Source organism: Oncorhynchus mykiss, chromosome 12 (assembly GCF_057628025.1).
Source record: "Oncorhynchus mykiss isolate SJ-2025 chromosome 12, ASM5762802v1, whole genome shotgun sequence".
Lineage (NCBI taxonomy): Eukaryota > Metazoa > Chordata > Actinopteri > Salmoniformes > Salmonidae > Oncorhynchus > Oncorhynchus mykiss.
In genome coordinates this window covers 16,398,198-16,418,386 of record NC_143033.1, presented here as the reverse complement: position 1 = coordinate 16,418,386, position 20,189 = coordinate 16,398,198, and the positions used below count along the sequence as shown (strand labels likewise).

General features: G+C 43.1%; 1 protein-coding gene across 6 annotated transcripts; it reads left to right on the top strand.

Moving 5' to 3' along the window:
• Window positions 1–845: 845 nt before the first annotated feature.
• On the top strand, window positions 846–18,298 carry prune2 (prune homolog 2 with BCH domain). Of its 6 annotated transcripts, none has more exons than XM_036937010.2 (11): window positions 846–951; window positions 4,482–4,557; window positions 4,900–5,109; window positions 5,348–5,524; window positions 5,907–6,009; window positions 6,661–6,792; window positions 9,331–9,417; window positions 15,808–15,906; window positions 16,001–16,039; window positions 16,519–16,566; window positions 16,793–18,298. In XM_036937010.2, exons 2-11 carry the CDS (start codon window positions 4,503–4,505, stop codon window positions 16,821–16,823), a joined length of 981 nt encoding a protein of 326 aa, XP_036792905.2. In that variant the 5' UTR covers window positions 846–951; window positions 4,482–4,502; the 3' UTR covers window positions 16,824–18,298. The 6 variants fall into 6 exon arrangements, with proteins under 6 accessions (XP_036792905.2, XP_090047968.1, XP_036792906.2 ...); XM_090191842.1 differs by having other exon boundaries at window positions 856–951; window positions 16,519–16,570; XM_036937011.2 differs by having other exon boundaries at window positions 942–1,190.
• Window positions 18,299–20,189: the final 1,891 nt, after the last annotated feature.

The window sequence follows — 20,189 nt, the reverse complement described above, 5'->3', positions numbered from 1 at the left end:
GTGTCCCAGTGCGAGTGGGCGGTTGCCCGAGGAGAGAGAGAAAACCACATTTTAGCAGCAGGTATAAAATAATGACAGACTAACTAGATAGCTATAGGTATGTTTTGAATTGGCTAACTAAGCATTAATTTCATTGTTGTCTTTCCACCAGCACTGCAGAGCCTAAATAAATCTTCACTGTTAGAAAACTGGGATTTCCCTCTATTAAACAGAAGCAATATAACTGCGAACATCATTACAAATATTCTAAGAATATCCTAATTGACAAATAACTTTCTGTGCATAGATCTCCACAACACATGAATAATTTTATAAAGACAAATGTATTTGGTTGTAATGTTGAAAAAGCCAAGCCTGCACACCCAGGAGCTCTCCAGATGGAGGGTTGACCACATGTTGACAACGTGACTAACAGTGCAGTTCTATGTGGGGGGCTAAGTGCCTTGATCAAGGGCACAATGGCAGGAGGTGGTAGGTCTACATGGGATTGGACACACCAGTTTTCCAGTGTCAGTAATGCTTACTTTTTCATGTAAGCTATATATAATATGAATATGAATGAAAATGTAGTTAAAAGTCATGGAGAAGTCAAGGAAAATATGTATTAACCGTTAACAGTGAATAATCAGAGGTATCTATAGCATAATGTCATTTGTGAATTTCAGTGAACATAGTCTAATGGATGACTTCGGAAAAGACAGCTCCTGCACTTCTTCCATCACAAGTCAAGCTCTGGTGTTAACACACACACACACACACGCGCGCGCACACACACACACACACACACACACACACACACACACACACACACACACACACACACGCAGGTATGACGGTGGCAGGACATCGTGGCAACGACCTTTGTACCAAACAGGCAGCAGTCATGTGTGCTGTACTTTCAGACTCCTATCTCTTCCTGTTTAACTGGTGAGACCGAGACCAAGAACAGAGGTGAGTGACTAAACAAACAAACATGCGCCCGTCCAAAGAGGATCTCTTCAGAGGAAAAGTCTTCCAACTATGTAGAATTAAGTTTTGTCGTTTAACAACCAGTGTTTGCAACTATTTACTGTATACTTGAATTCCCTGCTCATATTTTAAAGTTCCACATCTCTATTGTGTAGTAGGAGACACTGGCTATTGTTCGATCTTCCTGTTTTTTTATATTTTTAAATTTTTGATTGCATTAGGTGAGGAGATGCTGTATTTATTTTCTATTGTTTGATTGAAATATCAAGTGCTTGTTATCCTTAGATAGTGTATTATATATATATATATATATATATTATAATGAAGACAATAAGGCAGATACTGTACATGGAGAAGTATGGGAGATGAATGAGACTGTAGGTAGGTGTGTTTATTTAGGAGACACTGAAGCATTTTAAGGTGACCAGACATGATGTAGTTATAACTGAACATTTATAGTGGGTGGAACTAGCAAATGGTCGTAAAATTAGAACATTAGTGAAGGTGGTAGTTATACAGTTTAATGCTCATCATAAAGCACTGCTACGTATTTACAATATTTTCTGATCGATTTATTTAGATTAATCAAATAACATGGAATGGCTTCTAAAATACATCGATTGTCTTAAATAGTGAAAGCAAGGGATTCATTTTAATTATACTGTTTCCTTTCAACTCATTGTTTCTCTTTTAGCCCTGAGGGATAATAAAAACCTCTTTTAGCTGCGCAGTCGGGCTTACAACTCCTCTCAGTTGGCCTCTAATAATAACACACACACGCACGCACAACTGGTGAAGCAGGGGATTGCCTTTATTTGGTGCCAGCCTGGGTCATGTGACCACAAAATGGTGGAAGCTGTGAGCAGTTTGTAAGCTGAGCATCTCTACCAAGAGCCTGGGAGGAAAATAAAGACAAAAAGGGAGATACAGCTGAAATCCATGCTCTGAGACAGAGAAGGACAGAGATTCCTGTGCCCCAGTAGTGGTGAGTGGATGGGTTAAATGTGATGCAGAATAAAGAAAAAGGGAGAAGAGAGAGATGTATTTATTTTCTAGAGACAGGAAGAGAAGGAGAGGGAGGGGCTGCTGTCATCAGCACTGTGTTGCTGTGCTGCGGTGTGTGTATTAGGCGGTTCATCGCCGTCCATGGAGCAAAGCAGCTGATGCTGGTCTTGCTATACCGACCATATGTGTGTTTGTCTGTGTGTATGTGTGTGTGTGAATCAGCAGTATGTAATTCATATTTTCTGTTCGGAATTCAGCTATTCTAATCAGCATGTTTTTTGTTTGTTGCATTTGCCAATGCAATCAGATTTTATTTCTCCCGTCTGGAAGAGAAACTAGGATCAGTTCAGTATTTTCATGTGCGTGAGTGCACGTGAAGGTTGGTTCATTTGCATCTGTGCCTAATCTGTGCTCGAGTGAGCGTGTGGACATTTGAATCAGCAGAGAGACTGAAAAGAGGAGAGAGAGAAGAGAAGAGAACGGGAGGAGAGAGGGAGGAGAATGGGCTGCTGATGATGTAACAGCTTTACCCTACCTCCCCATCCCTCTCTCCGCCTCCTGCAAGAAACGGATGGATGATTCACAGAGAAGGAGAGATCTGACGACCTTTACCCCAACCCTCCTCCCCTCCTCCCACTCCCCCCTCTTCACCCTCTCCCTCTCCCCTCTTCCTCCTCTCCTCTTCTCCCTCTCTTTCTCTCCTCTTCTCCCTCTCTTTCGCTACTCCCCTCCCTCTTCTCCCTCTCTTTCTCCTCTCCCCTCCCTCTTTTCCCTATCCCTATCCCCCTCTTCCTCCCACTCCCCTCTCTTCTCCCTCCCCCCGCTCCCCGTCTTCCCCCCCACTCCCCTCATCTCCCTCTCCCCCTCTTCCTCCACTCCCATTCCTCTTTTCTACTCCCCTCCCACCCCACTCTCCCCCGTTTCCTCCACTCCCCTCCCTAATCTCCCTCTCCCCTCTTCCTCCACTCTCCCCCTCTTCTTCCTATTCCCCTCTACTCCATCTCCCTCCCACTTCTCTTCCTCCACTCTACTCCCCTTCCTTTTCTGACCCTCATCCACCCTCCCTCTTCTCCCTCTCCCCATTTTCTCTCTCTCCCCTCTTCCTCCACTCTCCCCCTCTTCTTCCTCTTCCCCTCTACTCCCTCTCCCTCTCCCTCCCACTCCTCTTCCTCCACTCTAGTCCCCTTCCCTTTCTGACCCTCATCCACCCTCCCTCTTCTCCCTCTCCCCCTTTTCTCCCTCTCCCCCTCTCCCTCCTCTCGCCTCTAGTGGGGTAAATTCAAATCATCCCAGCAGCAATGATAGAGACACAATCCTTTAAGACAGTGTGCCTGTAGGAGATGTGACTATGTGACTGTGTGTACTACAGTATTGCCAACTGAGCTCACTCACTGTGTGTGTATGAGCAAACACAAAACACAGTCAAGCTCTCACTGGTACGCAGTATCAATAGTCTTAGTATAGGGACTATTGTGGATGATGTCTTAGTATAGGGACTATTGTGGATGATGTCTTAGGATATGGACTATTGTGGATGATGTCTTAGGATAGGGACTATTGTGGATGATGTCTTAGGATAGGGACTATTGTGGATGATGTCTTAGGATAGGGACTATTGTGGATGATGTCTAAGTATAGGGACTATTGTGGATGATGTGTTAGGATATGGACTATTGTGGATGATGTCTTAGGATAGGGACTATTGTGGATGATGTCTTAGGATAGGCACTATTGTGGATGATGTCTTAGGATAGGGACTATTGTGGATGATGTCTTAGGATAGGGACTATTGTTGATGATTTCTTAGGATAGGGACTATTGTGGATGACGTCTTAGTATTTGTATTTATCATGGATCCACATTAGCTGCTGCCAAGGCAGTCCCCACATACATTCACAGATTTTACAACACACTGTGTGCCCTCAGGCCCATACTCCACCACTACCACATATCTACAGTATAAAAATCCATGTGTACGTGTGTGTATAGTGCATATTTTATTGTGTGTGTCTGTGTATGCATGTGTCTGTGTCTGTGCATATGTTTGATGTCTTAGTATAGGGACTATTGTGGATGATTTCGTAGTATAGGGACTATTTTGGATGATGGATGATGCTTCTCCCCAGCAATGTAGAGGTTGAAGGACCACAGTAGAGGGTTTGGGACCTTGTAACCAGTCTGTTGAGGTGAAAAATCTATTCTCTCTTTGTGGTGCAAGAAATGAAAGCCCTGTTGTTTAGATAACGACACACACACACACACACACACACACACACACACACACACACACACACACACACACACACACACACACACACACACACACACACACACACACACACACACACACACACACACACACACACACACACACAGTTGAACCAGAGGAGTTAGCTCCTCCCACCAGCCTTCTCTGACATGGACAAACTCACACATGTGCACGCACGCACACACACTCTTTATTGAGTCTGTATTCAGTATGTCATTGGTCTCTGTGTCCTCTTCAGGTCCCACTGGGTGATGAGGGCATGGACCTGGCATCTCACAGTCAGATGAGCTCAGAGGTGGCCGAGGGCAGACCAGGTGAGCCTCAGTTAGACACTGGCAACTCTGTGTGTGATAGGTTATTATTCCATCATTACTCTTTGGCTACCTGCAGGACTGAGCTGTCAGTTGACTTAATTAGGCACACTCTCACAGTTACATACAGCAGCATGATGAGGCTAGTTACTCATACAGACACATTAACTCATTCCTAATGCACATTTACTGCTATATCATTTAAAAGTCCAAATGTTCTTTAGCACAGAAGACAACCAGACAAAATGCCATAACACACGACTCCACAAGAGATAAGGAGTGATGAAGAGAGACAGATGGATCATTCTAACATGTACAGTGACTCTTCCCCCTCTCTCCCTGTAGCCCCTCCCAACTCGCTGCCCCTGCAGGGCACGCCGGGTGGCCCCTCCCAAAGGAAGAAGCTCTCCGCCCCGCGTATCAGCCTTTCACTGGACCAGAGTGAAGACGACGCCCTAGAGACACCCGATGACCTGGACATTAACGTGGACGACCTGGATACGCCTGACGACACAGACTATCTGGACTACACCGACAATGAGCTGGACTGGGAGGGTGAGTCAGTCTAGGAGTACGTCCCAAATGGCACTCTTAAGTACACTTTACAGTATAGGTCCATTTCAGACAGACTAATATACCAAACAAGATATTTCACCACTTGGGAAGCTGTATCAATGAAAATTTAAATGTTATTCCGTATACCTAATTTCTCTGTAATAAAATGTTTGTTGTTGGATTTATAGTATGTCTGTGTTTTCTACTAGCTGTGTTTCTGTTTTTTTCCCCAAACCAGAACCCCCGACAGCCAATCGCAACACATCAAAAGAGCCGTGCGAGCCGATTCCTACGTGCAGTGCAGCGGAGGAGCGTCAGGATGCGAAGCTGTGGAGGGCCGTGGTCATCGGAGAGCAGGAACACCGCATTAACATGAAGATCATCGAGCCCTACCAGAGAGTTATATCACATGGAGGTACAGGAAAGTTCTGATTGTTGTTTGGTGTTTTTTTACCTTCTTTTTTTATATACCTAATTTGACCTCCTTTCTCTTGATGGGGTCTCCCATACAAAACAGATTTTAATTTCATGGAATGTAATGGGACTTAATTACAGGTAACAAAATGTAATATTCAGACAAACACTGACATACCGATGGCAGATGACAGAGAGAAATACAAACAAACTGAGAAACGAAACAGCCAAACACCTCACCCAACAACACCCTACCCTACCCCACCCCACCCAACCCAGACCCAACCCACGATCTAGCCTCTGAGACAGGGTACTCTTGTAAACTGTTGTAGTGTGGGCAATATTTTAATATTTATTTTGAAGTGTTGTTTTTCCTTCATCAGGGTACTATGGAAACGGAGTGAACGCCATAATAGTGTTTGCAGCGTGTTTCCTTCCAGACAGTGACAGTGAGGACTACCATGAAGTCATGGAGAATCTCTTCCTGTAAGTTGCACCTATCCTCACTCTCATTAGTACTGACTTAGGCAACTTTTAAAGGTGATGCACGCGGAGATCACATTCACTATAAATGCTGAATATTTATGCTCAATCTGAAATTACCTTTAAATGTCAAGCAAGCTATTACTCAGATCTTGTGTGGATCGGAATGTTTCCCGACCTTACTCCCCTATCCCTGGTTCGAAACGTAGACCTGTGACCTAACAATACACACATTATTTGTAGATGTTTTGATGGATATACTGATAACTAATTGCGTTTTATGGTTAAGTTCTTGTCTGTCTTTATTTCCAAGAAAAATAACTTGAAGAGCAATGTTGTAAATATTCTGCATGTACCTTCCAATCGTTCACTGTCATACTCCTCTCTTGTTCTTCATTTCAGTGATATTTCAGATGTTTTAAATCATACACTAGAATCTAGTGATTAGATTGATTTACATTTTACATTTTGTCATTTATCAGATGCTCTTATCCACAGCGACTTACAATTAGTGCATTCATTTTAAGATAGCTAGGTGAGGCAAACTCATATCACAGTGGTAGTAAGTACATTTTCCCTCAATAAAGTAGTTATCAGCGAAGTCAGTGATAGTAGTTTGATGTGTACTTGCCCTGCTATTTGCCCTGCCGGCAGGTATGTGATCAGCACGTTGGAGCTGATGGTGGCAGAGGACTATATGATTGTCTATTTGAACGGAGCCACGCCCCACAGGAGGATGCCTGGAATGGGCTGGCTCAAGAAGTGCTACCAGATGATTGACAGGAGGTAGATTGCTTTTTACAATGTTTGATTCATGGATGAGTAGATGGATGGATTAATTATATTTGTAGTATGAAAAAGTGCAAGGGGATAGAGTCAGGACCACGGGATAAAATGTGATAGGATTAACATGTATTTACAGTTGAAGTCGGAAGTTTACATACACTTAGGTTGGAGTCATTAAAACTAGTTTTTCAACTACTCCAAAAATTTCTTGTTAACAAACTATAGTTTTGGCAAGTTGGTTACGACATCTACTTTGTGCATGACACAATTCATTTTTCCAACAATTGTTTCAGACAGATTATTTCACTTATAATTCACTGTATGACAATTCCAGTGGGTCAGAAGTTTACATACACTAAATTGACTGTGCCTTTAATCAGCTTGGAAAATTCCAGAAAGTGATTTCATGGCTTTAGAAGCTTCTGATAGGCTAATTGACATAATTTGAGTCAATTGGAGGTGTACCTGTGGATGTATTTCAAGGTCTACCTTCAAACTCAGTGCCTCTTTTCTTGACATCAGGGGTGAATCAAAAGAAATCAGCCAAGACCTCAGAAAAAACATTGTAGACCTCCACAAGTCTGTTTGATCCTTGGGAGCAATTTCCAAATGCCTGAAGGTACACGTTCATCTGTACAAACAATAGTACGCAAGTATAAACACCATGGGACCGCGCAGCTGTCATACCGCTCAGGAAGGAGACACGTTCTATCTCCTAGAGATTAACATACTTTGGTGCAAAAAGTGCAAATCAAACCCCAGAACAACAACAAATGACCTTCTGAAGATGCTGGAGGAAACAGGCAAAAGTATATATCCACAGTAAAACGTGTCCTGTTTCGACATAACCTGAAACGCTGCTCAGCAAGGAAGAGCCACTGCTCCAAAACCACCATAAAAAAGCCAGACTACTGTTTGCAACTGCACATGGGGACAAAGATTGTACTTTTTAGAGAAATGTCTTCTGGTCAGATGAAACAAAAATAGAACTGTTTGGCCATAATGACCATCGTTATATTTGGAGGAAAAAGGGGGAGGCTTGCAAGCCGAAGAACACCATCCCAACCGTGAAGCACGGGGGTGGCAGCATCATGTTGTGGGAGTGCTTTGCTGCAGTAGTCCCTACTTCACAAAATAGATGGTGCACTTCACAAAATAGATGGCATCATGAGGGCGGAAAATTATGTGGACATATTGAAGCAACATCTCAAGACATCAGTCAGGAAGTTAAAGCTTGGTCGCAAATGGGTCTTCCAAATGGACAATGACCCCAAGCATACTTCCAAAGTTATGGCAAAATGGCTTAAGGACAAGTCAAGGTATTGGAGTGGCCATCACAAATCCCTGACCTCAATCCTATAGAAAATGTGTGGGCAGATCTGAAAAAGCGTGTGTGAGCAAGGTGGCCTACAAACCTAACTCAGTTACACCAGCTCTTTCAGGAGGAATGGGCCAAAATTCACCCAACATATTGTGGGTGTCACGGCTGATTTCCTCCTCTTCGGCTCCACAGCATAACACGGTGTCTGCCCGGTCCCTCTCGCTCTCCGGTAAGCACAGGAAGTTGGCACAGGTCTCCTACCTGGCTTCGCCATACTCCCTGTGTGCCCCCCTAAGACATTTTTGGGGCTGACTCTTGGGCTTCCATCCACGCCGCCGTGCTGCCTCCTCATACCAGCGCCTCTCCACCTTCGCTGCCTCCAGCTCCGCTTTGGGGCGCCGATATTCCCCTGGCTGTGCCCAGGGTCCTTTTCCGTCCAGTATCTCCTCCCAAGTCCAATAGTCCTGATTGCGCTGCTCCTCCTGCCGCTGCCTGTCACCACGCTGCTTGGTCCTGTTTTGGTGGGTAATTGTGAAACGGCTGATTTCCTCCTCTTCGTCTGAAGAAACCAAAACAGTACTGTGTGGTGAACAGACACGGAAACAATCACCCACAAAGTACCCACAGAATATGGCTGCCTAAATATGGTTCCCAATCAGAGACAAAGATAGACAGCTGCCTCTAATTGAGAACCAATCCAGGCAACCATAAACAGACAATATACCTAGAAAGGAAACAGCCCCATAAACATATAAAACCCCTAGACAAGAAAAAAGTGTGGGTGTGACACACTGGGAAGTTTGGGAAGTTTGTGGAAGGCTACCTGAAACGTTTGACCCAAGTTAAACAATTTGAAGCCAATGCTATCAAATACTAATTGAGTGTATGTAAACTTCTGACCCACTGGGAATGTGATGAAAGAAATCAAAGCTGAAATAAATAAATATATCTACTATTATTCTGACATTTCACATTCTTAAAATGAAGTGGTGACCTAACTGACCTAAGACAGGGAATTATTACTAGGATTAAATGTCAGGAATTGTGAAAAACTGTATTTTTCACAATTCCTGACGGAGTTTAAATGTATTTGGCTAAGGTGTATGTAAATTTAGACTTCAACTGTATTACCCCATGTGTTCAACAGTAATAACATTGTATCATGCCACCACACACAAACACTCAATATGATAATTTTTATGAATGTTTGGTTACAGGCTCAGGAAGAATTTGAAATCCTTCATCATTGTCCACCCGTCCTGGTTTATACGGACCATCCTAGCCATCACCAGGCCCTTCATAAGGTAAACACATGTAGACAGTGCCTTCAGAAATGATTCACACCCCATGACGTTTTGTTGTGACAAAGTGGTAGTAAAACTGATTTGTCCTTTTTTTGGTCAACAAGCTACACAAAATACTCTAATGTCAAAGTACAAGAAAAGTCTAACATTTGTAAAAAAAAAAAAAAAAAGAGGGAAAAAAAGAAAAAAAGAAAAGGAAAACTAGAATATCTTGATATATTAAATCACTTTTGACAGTGATTATAGTTGTGAGTCTTTCAGGATGTCTCTAAGAGCTTTCCACACATAGATTGTGCAACATTTGCCCATTATTCTTTTTTACAATTCTTCAAGCTCTGTCAAATTGGTTGTTGATCATTGCTAGATAACCATTTTCAGGTCTTACCATAGATTTTCAAACAGTTTTAAGTCAAAACTGTAACCAGGACACTCAAGAACATTCACTGTCTTCTAGGTAAAAACCTCCCGTGTAGATTTGGCCTTGTGTTTTAGTTATTGACCTGCTGAAAGATGAATTTATCTCCCAGTGTCTGGTGGAAGGTTTTCCTCATGGATTCGCACCATTACGTTTATTTTTATCCTGAACAATCACAAGCATCCATGTCTTTGTCTTGTTCCCGTGTCTTATCCCGTTTAAATAGCCAGTCTTTTTCGTATGTATCTTAATCTCACTTTCTATCTACGACCTACATATATTTTCCTGCAACCCACCTCATCCAATGTAGTACCGATCTGCTATTTTTATTTCTTATAACTGGAACTTCCATCGGGAGCTAGCCAGCTAACTAGCTACTAGTCTTTGTTAGCCACGGCTAGCAGTCTTCACCTTTTTCCCGGTCATCAGCCAGCTTTAGCTCGGACAACACCAGCCAATCTGCACAGCGCGATATCAACAAAGAGCATATCAGACGGTTTCTCTCTACCATATCACCAGATTCCTGCCGCTCTGGATCATTACACCGGATCATCGCAGCTAGCTAGCTGCAAACAACTGGCTATTGTTAGCTAACGCCTCTGTCCTGAAGCAGCAGCAGCTAGCCTTGAGCTAGCCTCGAGCTAGGCTGCTCGACCAGCTAATTCTAGGGCTACAATACCTCCTTTGCCAATTGGCCTGGTCCCTTTATTTTTGACAAGGAGCCCCTCCAATCCATCACGAATGGACTGCCGACGTGATCGCCCGATGTGGTCTCAACAGGCTATTCTGTTACGATGTCGCCAAAGAACCATCTACTAGCCCCGGCCCACTAGCTTTTCTGAACGCTGTGTCCCCTGCTCGCCTAGCGTAGTAGTGACTAGCAAACCTCACCCTGATTCACCTATTGCTGCTCTTTTGACCCTATGATCACTCGGCTACACAGCTGATGCCCCCTGGACTGCTTCAATAACACGGTACCTCATTTGTTTATCTGTCAGCCCCAGCCTCGAACTCAGGTCCTGTATGTACCTAACTGACCTGCTCTGCCCATTCATCACCATTTACTCGTTGTTGTCTTAGCTCTCCTGATCAACACCTGTGATTGCTTTATGCCGCTCTCTAATGTCAATATGTCTAGTCTACTGCTGTCTTGGCTATTTCTTATTGTTTTATTTCACAGTAGAGCCCTCAGTTCGGCTCAAAATGCCTTATATATTTTGTCCCACACACACAAAAAATCCTTACCTGGCTTAACTGGTGCCTCCAGAGACAAAACCTCTCTCATTGTCACTCAACGCCTAGGTTTATCTCCACTGTACTCACATCCTAACATACATACTGTACATTATGCCTTGAATCTATTCTTCCACGCCTATAAATCTGCTGCTTTTGTTCTCTGTCCCCAACGCACTAGACGACCAGTTCTTATAGCCTTTAGCCGTACCCTTATCCTACTCCTCCTCTGTTCCTCTGGTGATGTAGAGGTTAACCCAGGCCCTGTAGCCCCCAGTTCCACTCCTATTCCCCAGGCGCTATCATTTGTTGACTTCTGTAAACGTAAAAGCCTTGGTTTCATGCATGTCAACATCAGAAGCCTTCTCCCTAAGTTTGTTTTATTCACTGCTTTAGCACACTCAGCCAACCCTGATGTCCTAGCCGTGTCTGAATCCTGGCTTAGGAAGGCCACCAAAAATTCTGAAATTTCCATCCCCAACTACAACATTTTCCACCAAGATAGAACGGCAAATGGGGTGGAGATGCAATCTACTGCAGAGATATCCTGCAGAGTTCTGGCATGCTATCCAGGTCTATGCCCAAACAATTCGAGCTTCTACTTTTAAAAATCCACCTTTCCAGAAATAAGTCTCCACTGTTGGCGCTTGTTATAGACCCCCTCAGCCCCCAGCTGTGCCCTGGACACTATATGTGAATGAATTGCTCCCCATTTATCTTCAGAGTTTGTACTATTAGGTGACCTAAACTGGGATATGCTTAACACCCCGGTCGTCCTACAATCTAAGCTAGATGCCCTCAATCTCACAAAAACTATCATGGAACCTACCAGGTGCAACCCCAAATCCGTAAACACGGGCACCCTCATACATATCATCCTGACCAACCTGCCCTCTAAATACACCTCTGCTGTCTTCAACCAGGATCCCAGCGACCACTGCCTCATTGCCGGCATCCGTAATGGTTCCATAGTCAAAAGACCACCCTTCATCACTGTCAAACGCTCTCTTTAACAATTCAGCGAGCAGGCCTTTCTAATCGACCTGGCCTGGGGATCCTGGAAGAAAATTGACCTCATTCCGTCAGTAGAGGATGCCTGGTTATTCTTTAAAAGTGTTTTCCTCACCATCTTAAATAAGCATGCCCCATTCAAAAATGTAGAACTAAGAACAGATATAGCCCTTGGTTCGCTCCAGACTTGACTGCCCTTGACCAGCACAAAAACATCCTGTGGCGTACTGTATTAGCATTGAATAGCCCCCGCGAAATGCAACTTTTCAGGGAAGTTAGGAACCAATATACACAGGCAGGTAGGAAAGCAAGGGCTAGATTTTTCAAATAGAAATTTGCATCCTGTAGCATAAACTCCAAAAAGTTTTTGGACACCGTAAAGTCCATGGAGAATAAGAGCACCTCCTCCTATCTGACCACTGCACTCATGCTAGGAAACACTGTCACCACCGATAAATCTATGATAATCGAGAATTTCAATAAGCCGTGCTTTCCATCTGGCTACCCTTACCCAGGTCAATTGCTCTGCACCCCCCACAGAAACTTGCACAAGCCTCCCCATTTCTCCTTCACATAAATCTAGATAGCTGATGTTCTGAAAGAGCTGCAAAATCTGGACCCCTACAAATCAGCTGGGCTAGTCAATCTGGACCATCTCTTTCTTAAATTATCTACCGCAATTGTTGCAACCCCTATTACTAACCTGTTCAACCTCTATTTAGTATCGTCTAAGATCCCTAAAGATTGGAAGATTGGAAAGCGGCCGCGGTGGGGATGATCTATCCTACCCTGCCTTTCTCTTCGAAAGCCAAGTAAACAAACAGATTACCGACCATTTCGAATCCCACCGTACCTTCTCCGCTATGGAATCTGGTTTCCGAGATGGTCACGGGTGCACCTCAGCCACGCTCAAGGTCCTAAACGATATCATAACCGCCATTGATAAAAGACAATACTGTGCAGCCGTCTTCATCGACCTGGCCAAGGCTTTCGACTCTGTCAATCACCGCATTCTTATCGGCAGACTCAACAGCCTTGGTTTCTCAAATCAGAGGGCCTGTTGTCCGGACCTCTTGCAGTCTCTACAAGGTTCAATTCCCGGGCCGACTCTTTTCTCTGTATACATCAGTGATGTCTCTCTTGCTGCTGGTGATTCTCTGATCCACCTCTACGCAGACGACACCATTCTGTATACTTCTGGCCCTTCTTTGGACACTGTGTTAACAAACCTCCAGACAAGTTTCAATGCCATACAACACTCCTTCCGTGGCCTCCAACTGCTCTTAAATGCAAGTAAAACTAAATGCATGCTCTTCAACCGATCACTGCCCTCACCCTCCCGCCCGTCTAGCATCACTACTCTGGACGGTTCTGACTTAGAATATGTGGACATCTACAAATACCTAGGTGTCTGGTTAGACCGTAAACTCTCCTTCCAGACTCACATTAAGCATCTCCAATCCAAAATGAAATCTAGAATCAGCTTCCTATTTCGCAACAAAGCTTCCTTCACTCATGCTGCCAAACATACCCTCGTGAAACTGACTATCCTACCGATCCTTGACTTTGGTGATGTCATTTACAAAATAGCCTCCAACACTCTACTCAGCTAATTGGATGCAGTCTATCACAGTGCCATCTGTTTTGTTACCAAAGCCCCATATACGACCTGTATGCTCTTGTTGGCTGGCCCTCGCTTCATATTCGTTGCCAAACCTACTGGCTCCAGGTCATTTATAAGCCTTTGCTAGGTTTAGCCCTGCTTTATCTCAGCTCACTGGTCACCATAGCAGCACCCACCCGTAGCACGCGCTCCAGCAGGTATATTTCACTGGTCATCCCCAAAGCCAACTCCTGCTTTGGCCGCCTTTCCTTCCAGTTCTCTGCTGCCAATGACTGGAACGAATTGCAAATATCACTGAAGCTGGATTCTTATATCTCCCTCACTAGCTTTAAGCATCAGCTGTCAGAGCAGCAAACCGATCATTGCACCTGTACACAGCCCATCTGTAAATAGCCCACCCAGCTACCTCATCCCTACATTGTTATTTATTTTTTGCTCTTTTGCACCCCAGTATCTCTACTTGCACATTCATCTTCTGCACATCTATCACTCCAGTGTTTAATTGCTAAATTGTTATTATTTCGCCACCATGGCCTATTTATTGCCTTACCTCCCAAATCTTACTACATTTGCACACACTGTATATAGACTTTTCTATTGTGTTATTGACTGTACGTTTGTTAATCCCATGTGTAACTCTGTGTTTGTGTCGCAATGCTTTGCTTTATTTTGGCCAGGTCACAGTTGAAAATGAGAACTTGTTCTCAACTGGCCTAACTGGTTAAATAAAGGTGAAATAAGAAAATACTTTTAAAAAGCATACCCATAACATGATGCAACAACCACTGTGCTTGAAAATATGGAGAGTAGTACTCAGTCATGTGTTGTATTGGATTTGCTCCAAACATGGCACTTTGTATTCAAGGCAAAAAGTGAATTTCTTTGCCAAATGTTTTGCAGTATTACTTTAGTGGTTTCCTTTCTCCCCAGCAACTGAGTTAGGAAGGATGTCTGTATCTTTGTATTGACTGGGTGCATTGATACACCAACCAAATTGTAATTAATAACTTCACCATGCTCAAAGGGATATTCAATGTCTGCTTTTTTTACCCATCTACCAATAGGTGCCTTCTTTGCGGCGAGACATTGGAAAACCTAACTGGCCTTTGTGGTTGAATCTGTGTTTGAAATTCAATGCTCAACTAAGGGACCTTACAGTTAATTGCATGTGTGGGTTACAGAGATGAGGAAGTCATTCAAAAATCATGTTAAAAACTAACATTGTACACAAAGTGAGTCTATGCAAACTATTATGTGACATGTCAAGCAAATGTTTACTCCTGAACTTATTTAGGCTTGCCATAACAAAGGGGTAGAATACTTGACTCAAGACATTTCAGCTTTTCATATTTAATTAATAAAATAAAAAAAATTCAAACAACATAATTCCACTTTGACATTATGGGGTATTTTGTGTAGGCCAGTGACAAAATATCTCAATTTAATCTATTTTAAAATTCTTGCTGTAACACAACAAAATGTGGAGAATGTCAAGGGGTGTGAATACTTCATGAAAGCATGGTATACACTAAATGTACAAAACACCTACTCTTACATGACATAGCCTGAACAGGTGAATGCTATGATCCCTTGTTGATGTCACTTTAAATCAGTGTAGATGAAGGGACGGTAGACAGGTTAAAGAAGGATTTTTATGCCTTGAGACAATTGAGACATGGATTGTGTATGTGTGCCAGTCAGAGGGTGAATGGGCAAGACAAAATATGTTAGTGCCTTTGAATGGGGTATGGTCGTAGGTGCCAGGTGCACTGGCTTGTGTCAAGAACTGCAACGCTGCTGGGTTTTTCACCCTTAACAGTTTCCTGTGTGTATCAATGGTCCGCCACCCAAAGGACATCCAGCCAACTTGACACAACTGTGGGAAGCATTGGGTTCAACATGGGCCAGCATCCCTGTGGAACACTTTTGACATCTTGTAGAGTCCATGACCAGATAAATTGAGGCTGTTTTGATGACAAAAGGGGGTGCAACTCAATATTAGTAAGGTGTTCCTAATGTTTTGTACACTCAGTGTACATTTCTCTTTTCAAATTAAATAATCTGGTAGATAAAGATAGCAGGAGTGTGTTTGTGTGTTTTGTCACAGCACCAAGTTCAGCAATAAGATAAAGTACGTGAACAGTCTGGCTGAGCTGCAGGAACTCATCCCCATGGAGTATGTCCACATCCCAGAGTGCATCATTAGGTGAGCCCAGTCTACACATCTCTCTCTCCCTTCTTCTCCTCTCCTCCTCTTCACTGTAACTGACTATCTTCCGTTGTCAACTCTCACCCCTTAGCCTTGACGAGGAGCTGAAGGAAGCGGCGCTGAGCTCGACGTAAGCATTGACTCCCTTCCCTTATTATTACGGCTGTAGAAACAGAAACTATGTACCCCCTCATGTCTGTTCTCTCTTAACTAGACTCCCATCTATCACATGATCCTGTTTAAGATCAGAAAGGCTTCTAGGTTGGTTCAGCCTTCTCACTTGTGTGTTTGTTCTGACTACTTTCATACACTGTTGTAATATGGAAATGTGATAACTGTATCCCGCAAGGTATTTGTCTTCCATGTATTACCATAATCTATGGCTTATTGATGATTAATTATGGTGATATATCACAGATGGTGAATAAGATGAGTCTGAGAAAGAGATGTAGAATTCCAATGAGAAACATACTCGTGTGACTATGTTTGGTTCAGCCTCCCCCACAAGGAATATCATTGATTAAATATGGTCCACAGAATGTAGCCCTTGATATATTTACCACTGCACCCCAGAATCCCTTCTGACTTGTTTTCCTTTTTCTTCGGTAGTGTGAGCAGCTTCCTCCAGGGACCTGAGCCGACGTCTGGGAGACCAGAGTCAGTAAGACCACTAAAGCTACTTGTTTAAGTGCAGTCTGAAGAGAGATGGCCTTGTCTGGCTTGTCTGTCTTTCATATAAACACTAAGGTTGCGTCCCAAAATGGCACCCTATTCCCTTTAGGGCCCTGGTCAAAAGCAGTGCACTATATTAGGGAATAGTTTGCTATTTGGGATGCTACCTCTAACATTACTGCTTGTTTCATTGGCTTCTCTTCCTCTGCAGAGCCGATAAAACCAACACGAACAGCTCCTAGACAAAGTGGTGTTCAACACCACTGCAAATGGATGGTTGTGGCTTCGCTTCAAAATGGAATTTCACATTGTTTTAGAACTCCTGAATGTTTCGTACACTAGAAACAGTAAGACTGATGTACTATTCCTGTGTGTTTGTCAGACACGGAGACGACTATGAAAACAGTCCATAATCCCTGTTAGCACTCAGACGCAGTATCCTATAACATCACCATAACATTAATCTACAACACCATTGACAGACTTTAGATTAGCACCAGGGGTTTCTTAATCCTGGTCTTTGGGACCCACAGGGGTGCACTGTTTTGTTTCTTCCCAGCACTAACACCTGATAGCACACATAGGTCTTGATGATTAGTTGAATAATCAGGTGTGTGTGCTGGGTTGTAACAGAATTTGCACACAAGTGGGTTGCCCAGGATCAGTACTAAGATGCTTGACACTGTAAATCCACATACATGATAGTTTGTTAAGGACAGAATAACAAATGGTCTCTCACAGTACAGTACATACTTCCATTCTTAGCATCAAAGTTAATGTTGTACTTTGGTAATAATGCATGAGCAGCAGTGAAGCAATAATGTCTCATCCTTTAAAGGTAGACTCAGTGGACTGATGTGGCCACGAGCAGCACTGCAGATATTGAAAGGAGCGAGATGCAAGACTTGACTTTCACAGTATCTGTGCAGGTGCACGCTTCACGGTGTCCACAGCATGGTAGCCACAGCCACAGGACCAAAACAGCGGGGAAGTTTGAGTTTCATGCTTCATTGCTCTTAGTTCTTGCGGAAATTGACCCACTATGATGTTGACTTTCTGCATCTAAATCACATCGCTGAGTCTACCTTTAATGTTAGTCCATCTGGGATTTAGACAAGTCATTATGTCCTTGAGACAACAGCACATCAACGATGGTATGTCAAAATCAATCTGACATATCGATGGCATGATAAAACCTAGTCCCCTTAGGAAATGACCAAGTTACACGTCTCAATCTTTTTTGTTGTTGATCTTATTACTCTGGATCTTGATGAAAGTGTTTTACCACTAAAATCTCTAGATGTTTTCACGTTGAATTAATCTGAAATACAGAGGATGCCGTGTGTAACCATAGAAATATATTTCTGTGTGTAACCATGTGGTAATGTGTGAAAACAAGCTGTCAGTAAATTGTGAGAGCATGTCCTTTCAGATACCTGTCCTATAAGTCGAGTGTGCCGTGTGTGTGTGTGTTGTGTCTGTGTGTTTCCGTCAGACTTTCTACATATTCACCGTCTAGGGCTCTTGCTGCACCAAACAGGATATGACCTCAGAGTGGGACAGAGAGAGCAGCATGGGTCTCTGTAAAGCACAATTTCGCATCCCACGTGTGGGTGTATGCGTGTGTGTCAATGCATGTTTCCTCAGAATGATGGCCTTCAACAGTGTGTGTAATATGATGGAACACGAAATCAATAAATTGTTTTACGCTGAGCAATTCTGTGTTTTTCCTCACGTGCCATCTATGCCAATGTCAGTTGTATTAATTTGTGAATTAAATGGCCAGTGATGAATTTGCATCCTTATTAGCCATACTTGAAGGTCATTTACCTTCCTATCACACCACCAGGGTGATATTAAGGGCTGGATTTAATGTGTATCGCAGAAGTATTGTGGGAAAATTTTTGACTGAAATTTAAAAGGCAATGTTCCTGCGTTTGCGGAGACTGCATTCACAGTAAAAGCTGAATATGTCGGCTCAATCTAAAATTACCTTTACATTTTAACACAAATCTTCCACGATACAGATTGAATCCAGCCCTTAGCGTTTCTTATTGTATAAGTCCAGGTAGCTCCTCCCTGATTGTCTATTCTTCCATTTGGTGCCAACTGTATACAGGTTGGCAGGTAGCCTAGTGGTTAGAGCGTTGAGCCAGTAAACGAAAGGTTACTAGATCGAGTCCCTGAGCAGACAAGGTAAAATATATTTTTTTTTTTGTTCTACCCCTGAACAAGGCACCCACTGTTCCCCGGTAGGCTGTCATTGTAAATAAGAATGTTTTCTTGACTTACCTAGTTAAATAACAATGATAGTGACACATGGCTTGTATCACAACAAAATGTTGTCAATGTTATTTGAAGAACAAAAAAACATTTCCAAAAGTCCATGAAAGCAAATGAAGTATACAAAGACAAGTGGCAAAACCATAACTGATTTAAAGTATTGAACTTAAACACTCCCACTATTGCAAAAGAGGAATAATATTTTGAAACTGGTTTCACTGGCATGATACTGTATTTCAGGGGCCATGGTTAAAGTCAGAATATACTTTTCCCCTAAATGTTAAAAATAACTGGTATTTGACAACCTACACAATTTTGTGTATGAACAGCATTTATTAAAACACCTCAACATGAAATATCTTTGTGTTTTATATAAAACAAGGACAAATAAGATGGCTGCCAGCTCTGAGATAAAGAGCGATTCAACGAGAGAGCGTGAGCGATGAGGCAGAAAGAGAAAAATCCTGCTAAAGATACATCACCCTTCAGCAAAATGTATAGCTCTCGTCATTATCCCCTGGCAGCCCGTACCTGAACTTCATGTAGATCGTTGCATCCTGATCCATGTATTTAACATCTTTAACCCGGCCCATCCAGCCATCTGTGAATTACACCGACTGGGCCTCTGCATTGTTAGGAAGGGCCCGTAAGGAAGCATTTCCCTGTTAGTCTAAACCTGTTTACAAAGCATTGTGACAAATAGATTTCAGTTAGTTTTTCTACTGCTTCTATTGCACCAGGCACGCTCAATCAAGCCATTTGAAATAGTGTTTAAACCCTGGTCTGCTCTAAGGGGTATGCCTAGTCGGGCCCCTAGCGGCGAGCTCTAGGAAGTGTCTTGGTGGTTCCAAACTTCAAATTTAAGAATGGAGGGCACTGGGTTCTTGGGGACCTTCAGAAATGTTTTGGTACACCTTAATGCCTACTTTAAATTAAAATTATGTGAGCTAAACATACAACTAAAACATGCATTTCTTTAGAATAGTAATGTTACGGTACCCACTACAATGACAAATACATGTTGATGAGTTTAAGAACCAGACATTGAAATGGGTTTAGAATATGTATGAGGAAATGGAATGATGTTAGGAATGAGCATGGACCAGATAAACGAATCCAAGGGCAGCAGATGAAAGATTCAGAGGGTGGAATGTAGAGTTTGGCTTGGAGTCCCAAGTAGAGGAAATGGTGAGCCAGAGGGCGGGGCTGGGGCCAGCAGTGAAAACATCAAAGCAATCAGCTCACTGAACTGAAAGAAAGCCACAGGAGGGGGAGGGGGGGGGGGGGGGGGGGGGAGCAGGGGCCAAGCCACAGGAGGGGAGGGG